This window comes from Numida meleagris, chromosome 6 (assembly GCF_002078875.1).
Source record: "Numida meleagris isolate 19003 breed g44 Domestic line chromosome 6, NumMel1.0, whole genome shotgun sequence".
Lineage (NCBI taxonomy): Eukaryota > Metazoa > Chordata > Aves > Galliformes > Numididae > Numida > Numida meleagris.
The window spans coordinates 28,733,392-28,750,085 of record NC_034414.1 but is presented as its reverse complement, the minus strand read 5'-3'; the positions used below and the strand labels follow the sequence as shown (position 1 = coordinate 28,750,085).

Below are 16,694 nucleotides of genomic sequence, written 5' to 3'. Positions count from 1 at the left end.
TTTTAGAGGCTCATCATCCTCTTAACTTCAATTAAACAGTAGTGATGAATGGCCATTCAAAACAAAACAAGATCTTTTCACTTCATCTTCACGGCAGATTGTAATGTACTCTTGCTATTGCTAGAGTACCTCGCATCATGAAATAACACTAGGTTGTCCTTAGTAACACTTAAATGTACTACTTGAATTGTGAAAGTCATTAAAAATAGAAACAATAGTAGATTTACCTAGAGATTTAACGAAAATACAACACCATTCTAAAAGAACATTTTAGAGATGCTGACATTGTATGGCCCCGAGATAATAATGGATGATGATGTACTGCCACACCCTACAGTATCCCTGGATGATATAAAATTAAGCATTGGCCGACTGTGGCATTTGCAACACTATTGTTACATCCCACACTGCTGCTTTTCTTTACTCAACATCCCCTCTCCTATTCTTTTACACAGATTTTGCTACAGTTACTTTCTTAACATGCGTGCTCTATCTTGGGAAGGGTCAAAAATGGTCCAAAGCAGTAATTTCTACCAGCAACAGCTTCCTCCTCGAAGTCCAAGAGAATAACTGTTCTGTACTAGAATTCAGTGTGAGGGTTTTGGGGTGGGTGGAAAGGAAAAGGAGAAGATGGGTGCACTGTAGAAAACAGGCCAATGTATTGGAACCGTAAGGAGCAGTCTAGAAACCCAGAAGTATTTTCTACTGCAAGATTCTTCATGGGAAGAAATTTCTTAGCAAAATCCTAAGTATTTCAGTGAGCTCAGTTCAGCATAGAAGCAGCAGAGTCGGTAGACAGGAGGGAGAAAAGAGAATCTGCCTCCAGCCATAGCTCTTTCCCTTCATCAGCTCATCTAGAAGATTTAAGTGATAGTTAAATTAAAACAGAAATAAAAAGAAAATTATTATATCACAGATTCACATAGCGTTGTCTATTACTACCCTTATAGGTTTCATCCAAATAATTCTAGAATCAGTGGCTCAGTGAAAACAGCAATTTTTCAAAATGCAGACTAGTATGTCAGACACACTCCCCACCTAAACCCAAATTTCTGAAATGAGAAAACTTACCTGCTTCTGGATCTGGAGGAATCCTCCACATATACAAATTGAAGTCATCAGAGCCCGAAAGAATGTACTGTTAAGAATAAAAATAAAAGCAGTTTACCACAAGATAACACCTGAATTAAGTTATTTTTGATCTGGGCTCTCCAAACACAAGAAGAAACAAAACAAGACAATTTTCTCATTCTTTGGACCTCACTGATCAACTTATCCTTAGATAGGGGTAAGGATCCAGAAAAATGCAACAGAAAAATGCTTCATGCTTGTAAATGGACCAAAGTTCAAAAGTGTGCTTTGCATGTCTAACACCTACTGCCCCAAAAGTGTGGCTTCTTCACTAAATCAGGCTACAGATAATGACTGGCTTTAAAGCATATAACCCTAGATCAAGCTTGGATCTTGTAGCTTGCCATACTTGACTTTCTTTTTTTAATGTTAAAGTCATTAGCCCTTTTTTCCTCACCTCTTGAACTACAAAGGAGAACTTCTTCAAGCACGTACCTAAGAAGAGAGCCATCACACACAAGCGCAATGCGGATGGCTCATGGCGGTCTACTAGAGACCATCAAAGGTCAGTCAATGATGATGATATTCTTGAACGCTGAACAAAACCAAAGCTGAACACTGTTACCACGTCTCAAACAGTCCAAAAGAACACATGTGAATCACACTGATCATTTTTTTCCTGATTACAGTTACTCTGAAGAGATGGACAAAAGATTTAAGCAACATTCAATCTGAAATAGCCCTACTTAATTACTACAAACATGCACTGGAATAACAGTTGATATCTCACACGGAAAAAAGCTTATGCCCCTCAGTTCAAAGAGGCCATAAACTGTGCCATGTCCTCAAATATCTCTTTTCCAATGAACTGTAAATCCCAAATTAGAGATGAGATGACACATAATGGAAACACAGGCAGATAGCAATTCTAGTTATACTGGTACAGAGAGAGTAAATCTACCATCCTCGGTGGACTTGCAGCTTCTGCTTAATCAATGCAGTCAAAATGACTTTTTTTATTTTATTATTATAATAATTTGAATAGAGGGAAAGTCAAAAAAGAAACAAATGGAGCAAGACTATCTTTTTTCTAATCTTTGATAAGAGAGAAATTTTGTTTTGTTTGGCTCAAATATAATTGGTTTCTGTCTCTCACTCTCCAGGGATACATAAACTCATCAGGCAGAGTATCATCAAGCAGTGAGAAGTCCTGGAATAACATAGGACTGAGAAACAAATAAACAAAAAATATATACCAACATGGAGAAATCTGATATAAATTTGCATATGTTCTGTTTGCAATGCTAATTACATTCTCGCAGAGTTTGGATGTTTCCAGCCACAAAAAAAAAAAAACGCAATTACCAGTCACTAAAGTTCCTTCTCTGGTCTCCAAGTATCACAATCCAACCATTCTTCTCTCTTTAATTTTTAAAGATGTAGGATGTGAGTAAGCATTTATGAATGCAATTCTGCTCATTTTCTGACAGGTAAGAAACACTGATCAAACGCCAGTCCCATTAAAAACTTGTGTGTACTAGTTCTGCATCACTCATATACCCTTCCTTTCCAAGCCAAAAAAGCAATTTCTGCAAGTCAACATGTTCAAGCACTTAGGCAGCTAACCTCTGCCAAACTGACCTGGCGGTGCCAGGAATACATGCTTCCCCTTTCATTTGACTGCTTGTAAATGTTAGACCACAGCAGGCTGAGCTCCTGTGCCAGATCTACACAAATTAAGGCTCTCATAGGCAACCTCCCAGCAACCAGAAAGAAAGCAGCTCTCACATGATCTGTTACACAGAAAACGCTTCACAAAAAAAAAAAAAAAAACCAGTCTTGCTTAAAGTTATGACAATGTTGCCAGCCATTGGTATTTATTACCAAAGTGTTGCAGTTTAAGCAATGACTACTTTGCCTAGGAAACGTTAAGATAAATGAGAACTTCTAAAATGTCCAGTATCTCGTGACTATAATGCGTATTAAAAAAACAGTTCTAACTCCTTAATATAAGAGCAATTTACCACTCTATGCAAAAAAAACCCAAACAAGCCTAACAATGACAAGCCCAGAAGTGAGAGGGTATCCTTTGTTTGCAGATGAAAATGCTGTATGTCCTGTAAACTCAATGGCCAATCGTCTAGGAAATCTGGCGTACCACTCACTGCCCATTCAAAACTCCTGACTAAGGATATATTGTCTTTCTTTAGAGAAAAAAAGATGAGCATGCTCTTGCAGCAATGGGGACTAATGGCAATTCAACTGCATTATCTTGAGCGTAACCAGGAGGCCAAGACAAGTGATTATTCCCCTTACCCGTCCCTTGAGAAGACACATCTGAGTATTGGATCAGGGGGACCCAATGGACACAAGCGCAACACTAATAAATTGGACAGAGTGGGCGAGGGCCATTAAGGCTATGAGGACACACAACTTACAAGGAAAAAGTAAAGGAACTGGCCTTATGTAAAAGTAAAGGAACATGGCCAGATGAGAAAGTGAACAGACAGAGCAGACCCCAACAAACTTCCAAGTGCCCAAAGAAACACAGAGCAGTCAGGGACGACCCTCCTCAAGGCTGCACAGTGACTGTTTAGGAAGCTACAGTCACAAGTTGCAGCAAGTGAAATTCCAGCTGAGCACTAAGGAACAACACATTCAGGAGCGTGACAAATTCCCCAGCAATGCAGGGGAATCTCCATCCTTGCAAATACAAAATGTAACCAGACAACACCCTGAGCAAGCTGATCTGACTTCGAAAACACATGCCCTGAGATGCAGCTTAAGAAATGTGGCTTCCTGAGTTCTTTTCTGATGCAATTTATTCAGTGAAAAAAAAAAAATTAAAATCTTGGCGTGTTTTGATGTTTTTTTCTCTTGGTTTGGTTGCAGAGGACAGAGGCAGTGTCAGGAAAATGCCTGTCTGGAAATTTTACAGTACATCACAACGTCATGAAATCTCCACCAGGAAGACAAACTTTGCCATGCAGACAGAGACATAAACTGTAGTTCAGCACAAGGACTTGCATAAATGCTGGTATGTACAATTTGAAGAGTTTAATTAAAAAAAGATTGGCATAGTATTTTAAACAGTTCACACATTCACAAAATGGCTGAGATTGGCAGGGACCTCCAAAGGTCATCTTTTGCAATGTCCCTGCTCAAAAGCAGGGTCACCTAGATCTGGCTGCCCAGGATCACATTCAGACAGCCAACTCTAAGTAGATAGGAACTATTTCCGTTAAAAGCACCACTAGGTCCTTCAGTTAGTCATGCCCTTGTAGTTTAATAATATTTGCAACAACCAAATATAAATACAGCCAAAATATTTTGAAGTGCATTAGGAGGCAATGAGGATGAATGAACACAGCATCAGTGTTGCAATTTATGTCTAACTAAAGAAAAAAGCTCAACTTCTGAAGACGTAGCTGTGTGTCTAACCGTACAATTAAGATAGCCCTCTGTAATTGCCAGAATTAACTGATACAAACTTCTATACAAAATAGATGTTTTAAACTATAGACTGTCAATTGTGAAGTTTTTATATAAATTTAAGTTTTATTTCAACAATTAGCTCAGCTCGTAATCCCCAGAAACACCATGTTCTGCAAAACGTCCAACAATTTGTTATCTTTGTTACTATGCTGCCACTGTTGAAGCAGCAAGCACGGTTTTCCATTCTCCCATCACGTTAAGGATACCACTGGGGCGCATGTTCTCCTGCTGTTCTCACAATATAGAACTGAGCTCCCAGAAGCACAATGTGGCTTTTCAGTTGGAGACCAAGAGCCAGCCAGAAGCACAACTTCATGGCTACAGCTGTCTGAAGAGCAATGTGCCAGCTGTAGCTTCAAGAGCAGACATTCAGGCTGTTAAACCCAGATATGGCCACGACACTTGAAAATCAGTTCTAAAGAGCGGTATCTGCGCAAGACAATAGGAATCCAAGGCTTCTGGAGAGCACAGCCGGACTGTCATTATCAGGACGTTTACATGATCATCTTTATTTCATGCATACAGTGTTAGTCTACCAATAAGTCAATAGTTTTCCCACACAAGTCGAGAGCTGTAGGATAAGGATTGAGAAATTACAAAGTCAGTCGATACTACCAGAGAATTCAAAGAAATAACTGCTGTGAAGTACACCAAGCCCTTGTTAATAAGGCTGAAATCCTGAGGGAAGGGAGTAGACTTTTTTAAAAGGAAGGAAGAGGGCTTTGGAGTAGAGTAGATGAAAGAACATCATGCTGCATACATTTAGACTCCCCTTTAATTGTGTCCAAGGATTTTTGGTCCTGAGGGGATGTACATAGAGTAATTCCTAGGAGAGTACCTTCTGCTAACCTGCTTCAAGAACAAAAGCCCAGATAATCAAATTACAGTAGCAAGCTAAGAAGAGATAGAAGTATGTGCATTCACAAAGACGAGAAAATGTACAGACAGGGTGCACTCCCCTTCCTCCACTCTCCCCTCAAAAGACAAACTCTAGACATAAGGTAACCCAGAAAACTGGTGTTGTACTGAATTCTGCATCAGACCAGACACTGAGCCAGGAGTACAGATGCTCAGATGTCTGAGGGGAGAGACCAATATTAAAACCACCTGTTTCGCCGTCTGCATTTTTGCTGCTGTATCTGACTAGGACTTCAGAAGACATATTCAGCATATTCACATGAACATAAGATTAGAAAGAAAAGCAGTTGCTAATAATTATTTATTATTATTATTATTTTAAGATGAATCAGCTTCCATTTCTAGCTGTTAGTAACAATGACAGGAAAAGGCTTCCAGATGACTACAAGCTGCTGATTCAGAAGTTTGCCTTAGAAGGAAGAAAACTCTCAGGCGTGGTTAGAGTCTGCTGGTGGAGAAAGAACAAATTCATTCTGAGCTTCATGTACACATGAAATGCTTAACATGAACTACCATCAGGAATCCGGCAGTATTATGCTGGACTAGTGCCTCCTACTCATTCCACTGCAATACATCTCGTTTTCTCTTTCCCCAAGGAGATTAGAACAGTCGATACAAATAAGCAGAGATCTAATCTGTTGTTGCTATAGTCTCTTAACAGTAGCATTAGCATTGCATTTTGCAATACTAGCGCTCTGGGGAATTTATTTTTATTCTTACCACTGCTGTTCTGAAAGCTTTCAAAATCCCACAGGTTATATTTACTCAAGTACTACTGAATATGGAGTATTTCAATAAAATTATATCTTAATCAAGCCTTATTCTATACCTTGCAACATCCACGTTTTCCGTTTCCATAAAATTCCGTTGTTTGTGAGTAACATCAGAGATATTTTTAAGCTTTTGGCCCTACACAATGGACCAGGAGACATGGATCATTTTTCCAAAAATATGAGTGGATCTCTGGGAATGGGCTTACTGATGTAGTAGAGAATAAGAAGAACTTAGGAGAACTTGTCTTAAAATGCACAACAGAAAAATGTGCAATCACCATATCGTTATATATGGATGAATGAGACCATGGGTAACAGTATAGAGAAGATAACGACATTTTTAAGTAACTAGCAGGAAATGCCAAACTGAAAAAGCCATATGTCTACAGATGCCCAACTTAGGGTCACTCATCCTAAAGACAGCAAGAAGTCTGAGAGACTCTAATTCCATGCTGCTGCTCACCATTTTACCAACAAGTCAGTCTCTGAAAGAGACTAAATGTCAACTCTCACTCACTTGAGCATGTCTACCCCTTTCTCAATGGGGCCAACAAAACTTTCAGCATGAAATACCAGATTAGACAAAATTTTTCTCAGGCTTTTAGGGAGATGTTCCCTATTGTCTTTAAGTACTTCAAAGTTCACATGCTAAGGAAAAAGTACAGAGGCATCCAAAGTTGAAGAGTTCTGACGGTGCTTTGCACAGTCCCTTTAAGAAGCGGAAAGTACAGGCCTCCATATATTGCCTACAGTACTTGCAGGAGTATAGTACTTGCAGGGATGCAAGTCTCCTAGGCTGAGTTTTAACTGCTCTTGAATGTAAGAGATAACTTGGACAAATTCTCTGTGCACCGATTTGACACAAAGTCTGAAAAAACATTAACTATTTATCCAGGAGATGAAAATTCATAGCAATCAGCACTTGAAGAATATAAGAATGGAGTACTTTTTCCAAGGGAGAATGGTTTCCTAAAGAAACAGGACTCGTACTACTTTGTGCTCTGAGGCACCAATCTGACTTTAAGAACCTTAAAGACTGGGGGCAGTTTCAATTTTGATAGAAGACCTAAAGGCCCTAGAATGATGAACTTATTTAAACAAACAGACATTCACACAGGTGATATCTTGTAAGCAGGCACTGAGCAAAAGACAGTACCATAGTCACACCTCCACTGAGAGCAAGAGGAAGCCCCAATGGAGACTCACAGAATCATAGGCATTGGAAGGGACCTCTGGAGATCATCTAGTCCAAACCCCTAATAAATTATAGAATCACAGAATGGCCTGGGTTGAAAAGGACCATAATAATCATCTAGTTTTTATCCCCCTGCTGTGTGCAGGGTTGCCAACCACCAGACCAGGCTGCCCAGAGCCACATCCAGCCTGGCCTTGAATGTCTCCAGGGATGGGGCATCCACAACCTCCTTTGGCAAAAAAAAAAAAAAAAAAGAAATCAAGTTCTCTAGAATAGGTTACAAACTGATCCTTAAACCAAACCAAATGCCTACGAAATCACTATGATATACTTCTCATGAGACTTTCAAAGGGGATGAAAAAGCAAACTACACAAAAAAAAAGGGCCAACTCATATAATCATGTGTACATGTATTACAGATCTCAAACAGAAATAAAGAACTCACTACACATTACACATTTAGATGAAAAAGTTTGATGAAGATAATCCTTTTTTTTTTCTTTGAAATATAGCTTCTTCTTGGGCAGAAGAGTCTTATAAATAAGAAAGATGCATAGAGCAGTATTGACATCTCAAAAGGACTAGAATCCTTTTTTTTTTTTTTTTTTTAAATGATTGATATCTAATTCACAATTTGAATAGAATTTAGTGCTAAGTCTGCATTTTTCTGGAAGCCAAAAGTCCGGAGATTTATTTTTAAATCATCTTTCTGTTTTTAAGTGTGCCCACTGATCAGGAAAAAAAAGTTAAGGACACATACATGGTTGACGGTCGGACTTAAAGATCTTGAATGTTTCTTCCAACCTAAATGATTCTATGAAGAAGGAAAAACACTTTCTTCTATTCAAAAAGCAACAAGATGTGCACACACACACACACACACACACCAGCAAGATAATGCAATTTGTCTGCAATGGGCAATTCCAGAGGTAAAAGAAAAAAAGATTTCCCACAAAGCAGATGTACAGCATTTTTCCTTTCCTCAAGCAATGAAGTAAACAAAACCCAGTTGACTAAATATTTCTGTCTCTTCTTATGCCCTGATCTTTGTGTCAGGCTGTTTCTTTATGCTGATGAATCTAAGCTTACAGTATATAGTTCCTACTGAGTACGGCTTGAAGAGCTGTTCTGATGATTATCTGCTGCCCTCCTCAATAGGTATGCTCCCACCTACACCCCTTACAGCACTCGTAACACAGTAGTGGCCTGGGTCAGTACAATTCATGGGCTTTATTTTAGCCAGCTTGCACAGGGTTCAGGCAGGGGCCAGCAGAGCCTAAGTACCACACAGGATCTCTCCTTCCGATGTCACATTGCCTGGTGCGTCCCCTCACACTACAGCCCAGCAGAGCAGCTTCCTCTTCTTGTCTCAGAAGCTCTCGCTGTCCTCTGCTACGAAATTCCTTCCCCCAGGTGGGGTGACCAAGGGGTAGGGTGGGGTGACACAAAGAACAGCCACCACCAGTGCAGGTGGTTCATCTCTTGTTGCTGTCTCAATGACAAAGTCTAAAAGTAGGAAGAGAAATAACTGGGAAAATTACTACTGAAGCGTGTTTCAGAAAACTTATGCTTTTTAGTAAGTAAACGATTTTCCGAATCATATGTTTCTTTTATCGTCTTCTTTGTGTTAAATCCTGAGACGTGAATCCTATCCTTTGTGCAGTGTCCGACACAATGAAAGATCCACCTTACAACTAGTTTTCATAGCACAGTGGTGTTAAGAAACACATTTGCTTTGAGAACAACCATCTTCTTTCACGCAAGCCTGGGGAGCAGCTTGTGACCTGCACTTCTGGAGACTTGTTCAAGAGGGTTCAAACTGGCACAAACAAGAGCTTAAGAGATTTCCATCTTGGCCTGAGAAGCAGGCAGGTACATCCAAAAGCATTTTACAACAGTAGCTTTGTTCCTCAGTGCGAAGCATACCTATCTCATGAACTGAAAAAAGAAAAGCCATGACACAGGAGAGTGGAGAAATACAAACTGCTTCTAGTACATAAAGTCCAAAGCCAAAATTTTGTATTCCCACTCTCTAATCCTTAGTCTCAGGAGCAGCCAACTCTGTCAGGGGCAGCTCTAAATGCTTACAGAAGCATCACTGGGAACAATCCATCAACATTTTTTACAGCTACCTTTTTGCTATGCAGAAAGGCCATAACAGTGATTTTATTAATGAACCAAAGCAACTTTGAAACTTTTACTGTGGATTTTCAGGGTAAGGAAAATATTCTTTTTATATTCCAAAGAAAGCAACAATATTATCTGAACATATGAAGGGGACTCTTCTATAGGTGGCTGAAACTGCTCGTCCCCCAGTTGCTCTGCTTTGCTCTTCTCAGCCATCTGCTACATTCCTTTTTTAAAGACACACTAAATCAAGTATTCTACTCATCAACATGATCGAGAATTCACAGTCACTTTTTCACTACCTAGAAAAGGCTGAGTGGCCTTATTTCATAGCTCAGGAAGAAACGTTGTCAGCGTAGTCCCTATTGCTCACCATTTTTAAACATGCACTCTGCTCGTTCTCCATTCCCTTTCCTCTCCCCATTCCTGGAAGCCGTACTACACTAAGCTGCATGTCTCCCGTGATGCACCTATGCTTGCAGACCTCCATTTTTCTAGTTAGGGCTATAAAATTCAGTTTTGGAATGGTTCCCTTTGAGTTCATGCCTTACTCTTCAGAGGTATAGGTACATCCACCAAGGGCTTATGGGAATTCAAAGGAGAAGAGGGGGAGGAAGTAGGGCTGGGAGGATGCCCCAGGGAACAGAGGAGGTGGTGTTCAGAACCAGAAGAGCTAGAGGAAATTCCCAGCCCCTTCTGCCAAGGCCCAGACTCTGAAGAGCCTCCCAAATGTCAATCACCCTAAGTGATGGGGAATAACTAAAAAAAATCCATAGCCAGATGTATTACTCGTGCATATTTTATATGTATGTGATGTTATGCATATACCTGTGATTTAACCTGCTGATTAGATGACGTAAAAACAAAATATCACCTCATGGCTAATTCTTGAAAGATGCCAACTTGACAGACTAAGACACAAATTTTCTTTTTATCCAAGGATAGCAAAATATTCATACATTGACTACTTTGCATATATATTAAGTAGTAATGACTGCAGTAAGCTACTCTTTATTAAGAAGTCTTCTATGCGTAGGAAACAAAATGCACTCTTTAGAGAAAGGATTTCCCCTTTTTCAAGCTAGACATTGATAAGTATTATTTCCAAAGATAAATGGTCCTTAAATCAGATGACACAGGAATACAAAAGAAAAGTTATATTTCATTAGAAAAGCAGTGTGCAACCATGTAAGTCCTCTGGAATCTATTCAGCCAATTCTGCCCTTGGAAGGGTTACATTCATGTAATAATTGTGTTGTGTTAAAACTGTGTTGTTCCTACCTAGGGCTATTTAGTACACAGTCTTGAACATAACGAAGGCTGTAACTTTATAGAGTTTGGAGCAGTCTGCAGTGCCGTGAGTGGTGCATTCCTGAAACTCTCCTATACCAGCATAATGTCAAAAGAAAAGGCTGAGTGGTGATGTAATGTCTGAGGGCATGCCAGAGTTAAGACCGTGTTTGATTCACAGGGTATAAGTTATTTCTCTCCACCTTTTTAAAGGCAGACAGTTTTATAGCTACAAGTGTTAGAGCGTCCCACATTAACTGCACAGGTAAGAAACAAAACAAGAAAAACACACCACAGTGAAATGATAGCATTTGTCACTGTAACACAGACAACAGTTATTGAGCAAGAAAAACTTCTAGTCTATTTTTGTTTGGAGGGGTTTTCTGAGGGAATTTTTTTTCTCCCCCTCATCATTACATGGCTCCTACACTTAAAAATACATGAGTACCTGAAGCTCCATAATACTTCCTGTATCCTCAGACCCAGGAAGATACTTTCCATACCAGTCTATCAACTAAAAATCCTTACTATCTAAATAAAGTCTCCCAAATTCTGATGCTGACAAGTAGAATGGATGCTCCCCACCAGTCCTACTGACACAACTTGAAATTCTCACACGTGTTATGATTAGTATGTAAACTAACACTTGTGTACAGTAGGGTAAAATCAGTGGGAGTTCGATGAATAACAAATGGCTTTACGAATCTGGGCCTGGATGCCTGTACCAGAAGGATGGTCAAATTATGCTCTGGTCATCATACATGATCTAGCCTATCTTATCCTCCCTTCTTTTCACAGCTGTATGACTCAAGTGAGCTCCTGGATACAGCAACAGCATGCAATTTTGAACTCATTTATCTGCCAACATCAGAGCTCTCCTACAAAAATAAAAGGAAAAATTGGTGGCATGTGAATGAGGTCATCGCACTCATAACAGACAAAAGACAGAGTTGAGAGTGAAGCAAATGAAGACCATTATAAACAGGTGCAAACAAACCACCAAATAAACATCACCTCTCATGCTTTGGTAGTAGGGATAAACAAGACTGGGGCATTACTAGGAAAAATGTTTGCATATATTACTCACTGGCATTCAAATCAACTTGACAAAGGCAATAATGCTTTTGGAGAAAAACAACAGTATGCAAGGACACAAAAAGCAGCAAAGCTGTTCATCCGCTCTTCATCTTCCGAGACCTTTGTTACCTTGCTTGTGCTGTACTCTTGCCCCATACCTGTAAAAACTCAAAACCATCTAAAGCACTTCAGACTGTGTTGCTTTAGACTTAAATAATAATAGAATAAATTGTTCCTTCAAGTATTAATGGTATTTCATTCATTGTTAAGAGGTTTCAAGCTACTTGCATCACGGGTGCTATGCAGGTGGTATGCAAATCACTGCAAATCTACTAGATGCAGGCTCCCCTTTTGAGTGGCAAGCCAGGAGAGCTTGATTCAAACTGCTGTGTACCTGTCATGACTGTCAAGCACTCGTGAATTAAGGATATGCCTTTTCTCATTAAGGTTAAAATACAGAGTCAAAATGCGACTTTATCAGATGAACTAACTGTTCAGAGAACACACGATAGTTCCTGAACAACGGAGAGTCATATTTTTAAATTACTAGAGACAATGGATGAAATATTAAAGTCAACTTCAAAAAAAGATTGAATTATCAGTTTAATAAAGATGAAAAGAAAAATCAAAAACAGATAATATTGGAGGTGCAACAAGAGAAAGTTTCTGAGCAATCTTTCCTACCACAAGTGACATTCATAATCTGAGCACAACTTTCTTATCCCTACATCCATTCAAATGACCCCTGCGCAAAGAACCTTAGCCCACACTAAGACTCGATCCGACACGGAAATACAAGCAAGGAATTCTATGAAGCTCAGGAGGGACTTGACATGGATCTCGAATGAAAGGCTTTCTTTATTAAGGCAAAAGGCAGCAATATTAAAGGAGGGTCAGGGGGCTGGAACCAGAATAAATTGGAAACAGATTTTTTATTGTTATTGGTAATTCCGATTTTGGGGACAGTTCTTGTATGCGTTATTTCATTTACACAAAATTGACCAAAAAGCAGACGCACACCAGTTGTACAAAAGGACTAATCTCAAAAAATATTGCTTTGTTTTCTTTTCTTATTCAGCTTGTCTATCTCCAGTAGGCTCCAGATCTAACTTTCCTTCCTAGACAAACCTGGAAATGGAATTGGGTTCTGCGTAAAGGACAGCGTCTAAGGACCTCTACAGTGCTGACAAATGTAGCCAGCTGAATTTGAGCATTACTGGACAGGTTCAGACATATACAATTGGCCCACACGTTGGTATTTCCTGCAAATTCATTATCTTTATATTGCTCCGATTGGATGATGGCTACAAATCTGTATCTAAATATCAGATCACACCTCTCTAATATTCCATATTAAATCTCATCTTTCTTACTAGCTTCTTATAACACTTGTAAGGGATTGCTCTGGAATAGTAAGGACTTGCTCTGATTTCCAACTCATTAGTACCATTGTGTACTGCTACTTATCCAAACTAAGGTCCATCCAGCCAAAAGAACATCAAGCTTTTCAAAAACGCAGGCTCCCCAAGCACAGTATCAACCTAACAGCCATATTCTTCCTATTAAAATAAATAACCCTGTATTCATAAGAAAATAGCTTAAACAAAACAGACACTAAGGCTTTTTTCTAGACCTTCAGTAACAGACTGGTACCTAAATTATTTGTCAGAGTGTACACCAGCTTACTCTGACTTACAAAGGAGAAAACAGTGTCATCTTTAGGCTTACTAAACAGTGGACTCCAAATCATCAACTCTTTTTTTCCCCTGCAACAATACACATTTATCATTCTTTACAGTAAATCTCTCTTTTTTTTTAAGATGGTTTCAGTATTGCATTTTCATTCTCCTGCCAAAATCCATGTAAAACTCAGAAGCAGCATGCAACACAAAGACTTCCCATACCCATTTGTGACAATGTAAGTTCAGTGACGCAAATGTGTTTTCTACTTATGTGAAAGAAAAGCTCAACTCTGCCTCCTGCAGCAGCAACAGAATTAATGACTGCAGGACTTCTATTGATGACAGCAAAGAAGTATTCAGATCTTAGTTTTGCAGTATTGTGTTTTGAAAATAAATCTTCTGTCCCCAAACATCACTAGTGATTATTAAATACAGCTGTCCAAGGACAATGTTCAGCCCGAGAAATACATAAACTGCTGTTAGTCACTTTATGCATGACCTATTAGTAGGGACAGAGTCCTGCCTCAGTAGAGGAATAAACCATTCCTTCATAACCCCCCACCATCACCTCTTGCAGAACACTGAACAATAAAGATCTATGATCTGATCCAGCAGTATAGAAAAATAAGGGAATTTGAAAGAAGAATTAAGGATTTTAAAAATTCATAGTATTTACATTTTGGTGGGATCGTCTCTACTGCACTCAAAAGCCATACTGAAATGAAAGTAATACACTTCCCTATCATACGTGGATGGTATTGCCCAGTCATGGTTCTAAAATCATATTCAGTGTATGTTCTGCCTCCTGTTTTATCAACTGGAACAAGCAAACAAACAAAAACCACCAAATAAACAACAAACAACCCCTACAAAGGTGTTTTCAAACACTCCCGGAAGCTCTGTGGAGTCAGGAGAGCATTGCTTATTACCTGATCCCGATCACCGGCAAAACAGCAACTCTTCATGGTACATGAGTTAAAGTACCCCTGGTTGTCAAACTGGAAGACAGGCAGTCGGCAATGGATGTCATAGAGGACAGGGGGCAGGCGCCGACGCAATGCCAGCAGCTGTGTTCCATTGCTGTTGAACCGGACACTCATGGCACTCTGAAGAGAGAGGTTTCCACCATAGCGCAGTAATGAACTGGGAAAAAAGAGAGGAAACAAGTGAGATGTGCCGCACATATGAACTGAGCTGCTTATAGACAGAATTCTCTCACTTCCCTGAGTCATTTCAAAAAAACAGGCCCCATAAACTCTAATCTTGTGTAGCTTCTGCTACAAAACATCAGTTCCTGAACAAATCTAATTCAAAGCCTGAATGACAAACTTTCAAAATGCTAAGACTTATAAAGTCTCCAGAAAACTGAAGTTGAAGGTTGTGAACAGTACTAAATACATTTCCTGCATGGGAGCAAAGTCTCCCAGAGTAACCATAAGCCTTAAACAGCCATTTTTGTACTTCTGGGACATCTGCTCCTGCTCTTTGTGTTCAGATGATGCCCTAATCCAGCCAAGTCAAACTTTCCTTTCTCCCTCCACTTGGGCACTACATGGTATTTTCCCCAACTGCAGATTCTCTGACTATTATCTCACTTCCACTTCTATTTAGATCTCTACAGAGCTTCAGAAGATGTTTGAACTATAAAATCAGTTCCAGCTGAAAAAAAGCCACGTTACTAACAAATTATTACCAAAAATGCTAAAATAAGACACTTAGCTAATCTCAGCCTTGCTTCGTGTACAAATAGGCAGGATAATTATGCTAATACATGACACTATTACCTAAAAATCTCACATGGTTGAAATAGCTGGTTTCCTTATTCCATATAAGGCTATGTGACCAGAACTGGACTGCCTGTATCAGTTCTTACTGACATATACAAGACAAAAATTAAGAGTCAGTTTTTTAAACTCTCTCTTTAAAACCGTAACAGAATATGGAATTTGTCCCATCCAGGAAGTTAACAATAATCAAAGTATGTCTGAAATTCGGCTTGCATTGCATAGAATCTCTTCCCAAAGACATATTCAATCCTTGTACTCAAAATCATTACGTGTATGGAGAGGGAGACAAAGAAGGAAGATATTTTCCTTGTCAGTTTGTGGTTTGTTTTTTTTCTCCACAGATCACCGAAACTTCCTTAAGGTGTACTGAGACCGGATTTTTTTGTTACCAGGTTCTGAGCAATCTTTATCAAATCTTGTATATTAGGAGCTGTGACTTTTACACACCTTCCGGACCAGACAAGGCATGTCAGAACATCAGCTGTAGATTCTAGAAGAATGGTCATTCACTGGTTTTAATACATAATGTTTTCTGATGTAGACTTCTGCCTCAACATTTGTGAAAAATGAGTCACTCTGCTTTTATGAGAAGGCACATTCCACACAGGTTGAAGCGTGCATCATTACATGAGATACTGTAAAGCTGAAAAAACTATTGTTCGTAATAAGCCAGAGTTAAAACAGGATGCTAGACTCCTCCTAACAAACGCACTAGAAAGACACTGCTTCTGCACACACACTTTGTGAACTCAACAGTCAAAGCCAGAGCGGTTACAAAAGAACTAGAAGTCACCTTTTGAAAAAAGAGTTTCAAAAGCAGGGCAACAAAAGTACTTAACATTTTACTGTCTTGTTTTGAGCAGGGAGACGTAGTTAACTTCTGATGAACACAGATTTGGGACACGTGGAAGCCTGGTTGTAATGCTATAATGCAATGGAAAGCACAGCAATAATAGCAGGGTAGCAAAGTCCTAGGCTGCAGCAAGAGGATAAGCCCAAATGCAGAGTCTTACCCTTGGAAGAATCACAGAATTGCAGGGGCTGGAAGGGACCTCTAGAGACCATAGAGTCCAACCCCCCTGCAAAGCAGGCCCCCTACAGCATGCTGCACAAGGCAGGCATCCAGGCAGGTCTTGAATATCTCCAGAGAAGGAGAATCCACAACCTCTCCGGGCAGCCTGTTCCAGTGCTCCGTCATTCTTAGTGTGAAGAAGTTCCTCCACGTATTGGTGTGGAACTTCAAATGCTCAAGTTTATGGCTGTTTCCCCTTGTCTTGTC

At 39.6% G+C, this 16,694-nt stretch overlaps 1 protein-coding gene across 2 annotated transcripts in view; it reads right to left on the bottom strand.

Moving 5' to 3' along the window:
* The window catches only part of DCAF5 (DDB1 and CUL4 associated factor 5), a 69,858-nt gene that overhangs the window by 17,196 nt on the left and 35,968 nt on the right, over positions 1-16,694 (bottom strand). For both annotated transcript variants that reach the window (XM_021401430.1, XM_021401431.1), the window contains exons 6-7: positions 14,558-14,771; positions 1,072-1,138 (exon numbers count right to left, since the gene is read on the bottom strand). In XM_021401430.1, the coding sequence (XP_021257105.1) occupies positions 1,072-1,138; positions 14,558-14,771 (281 nt within the window). The remainder of the gene's footprint in view (positions 1-1,071; positions 1,139-14,557; positions 14,772-16,694) is intronic.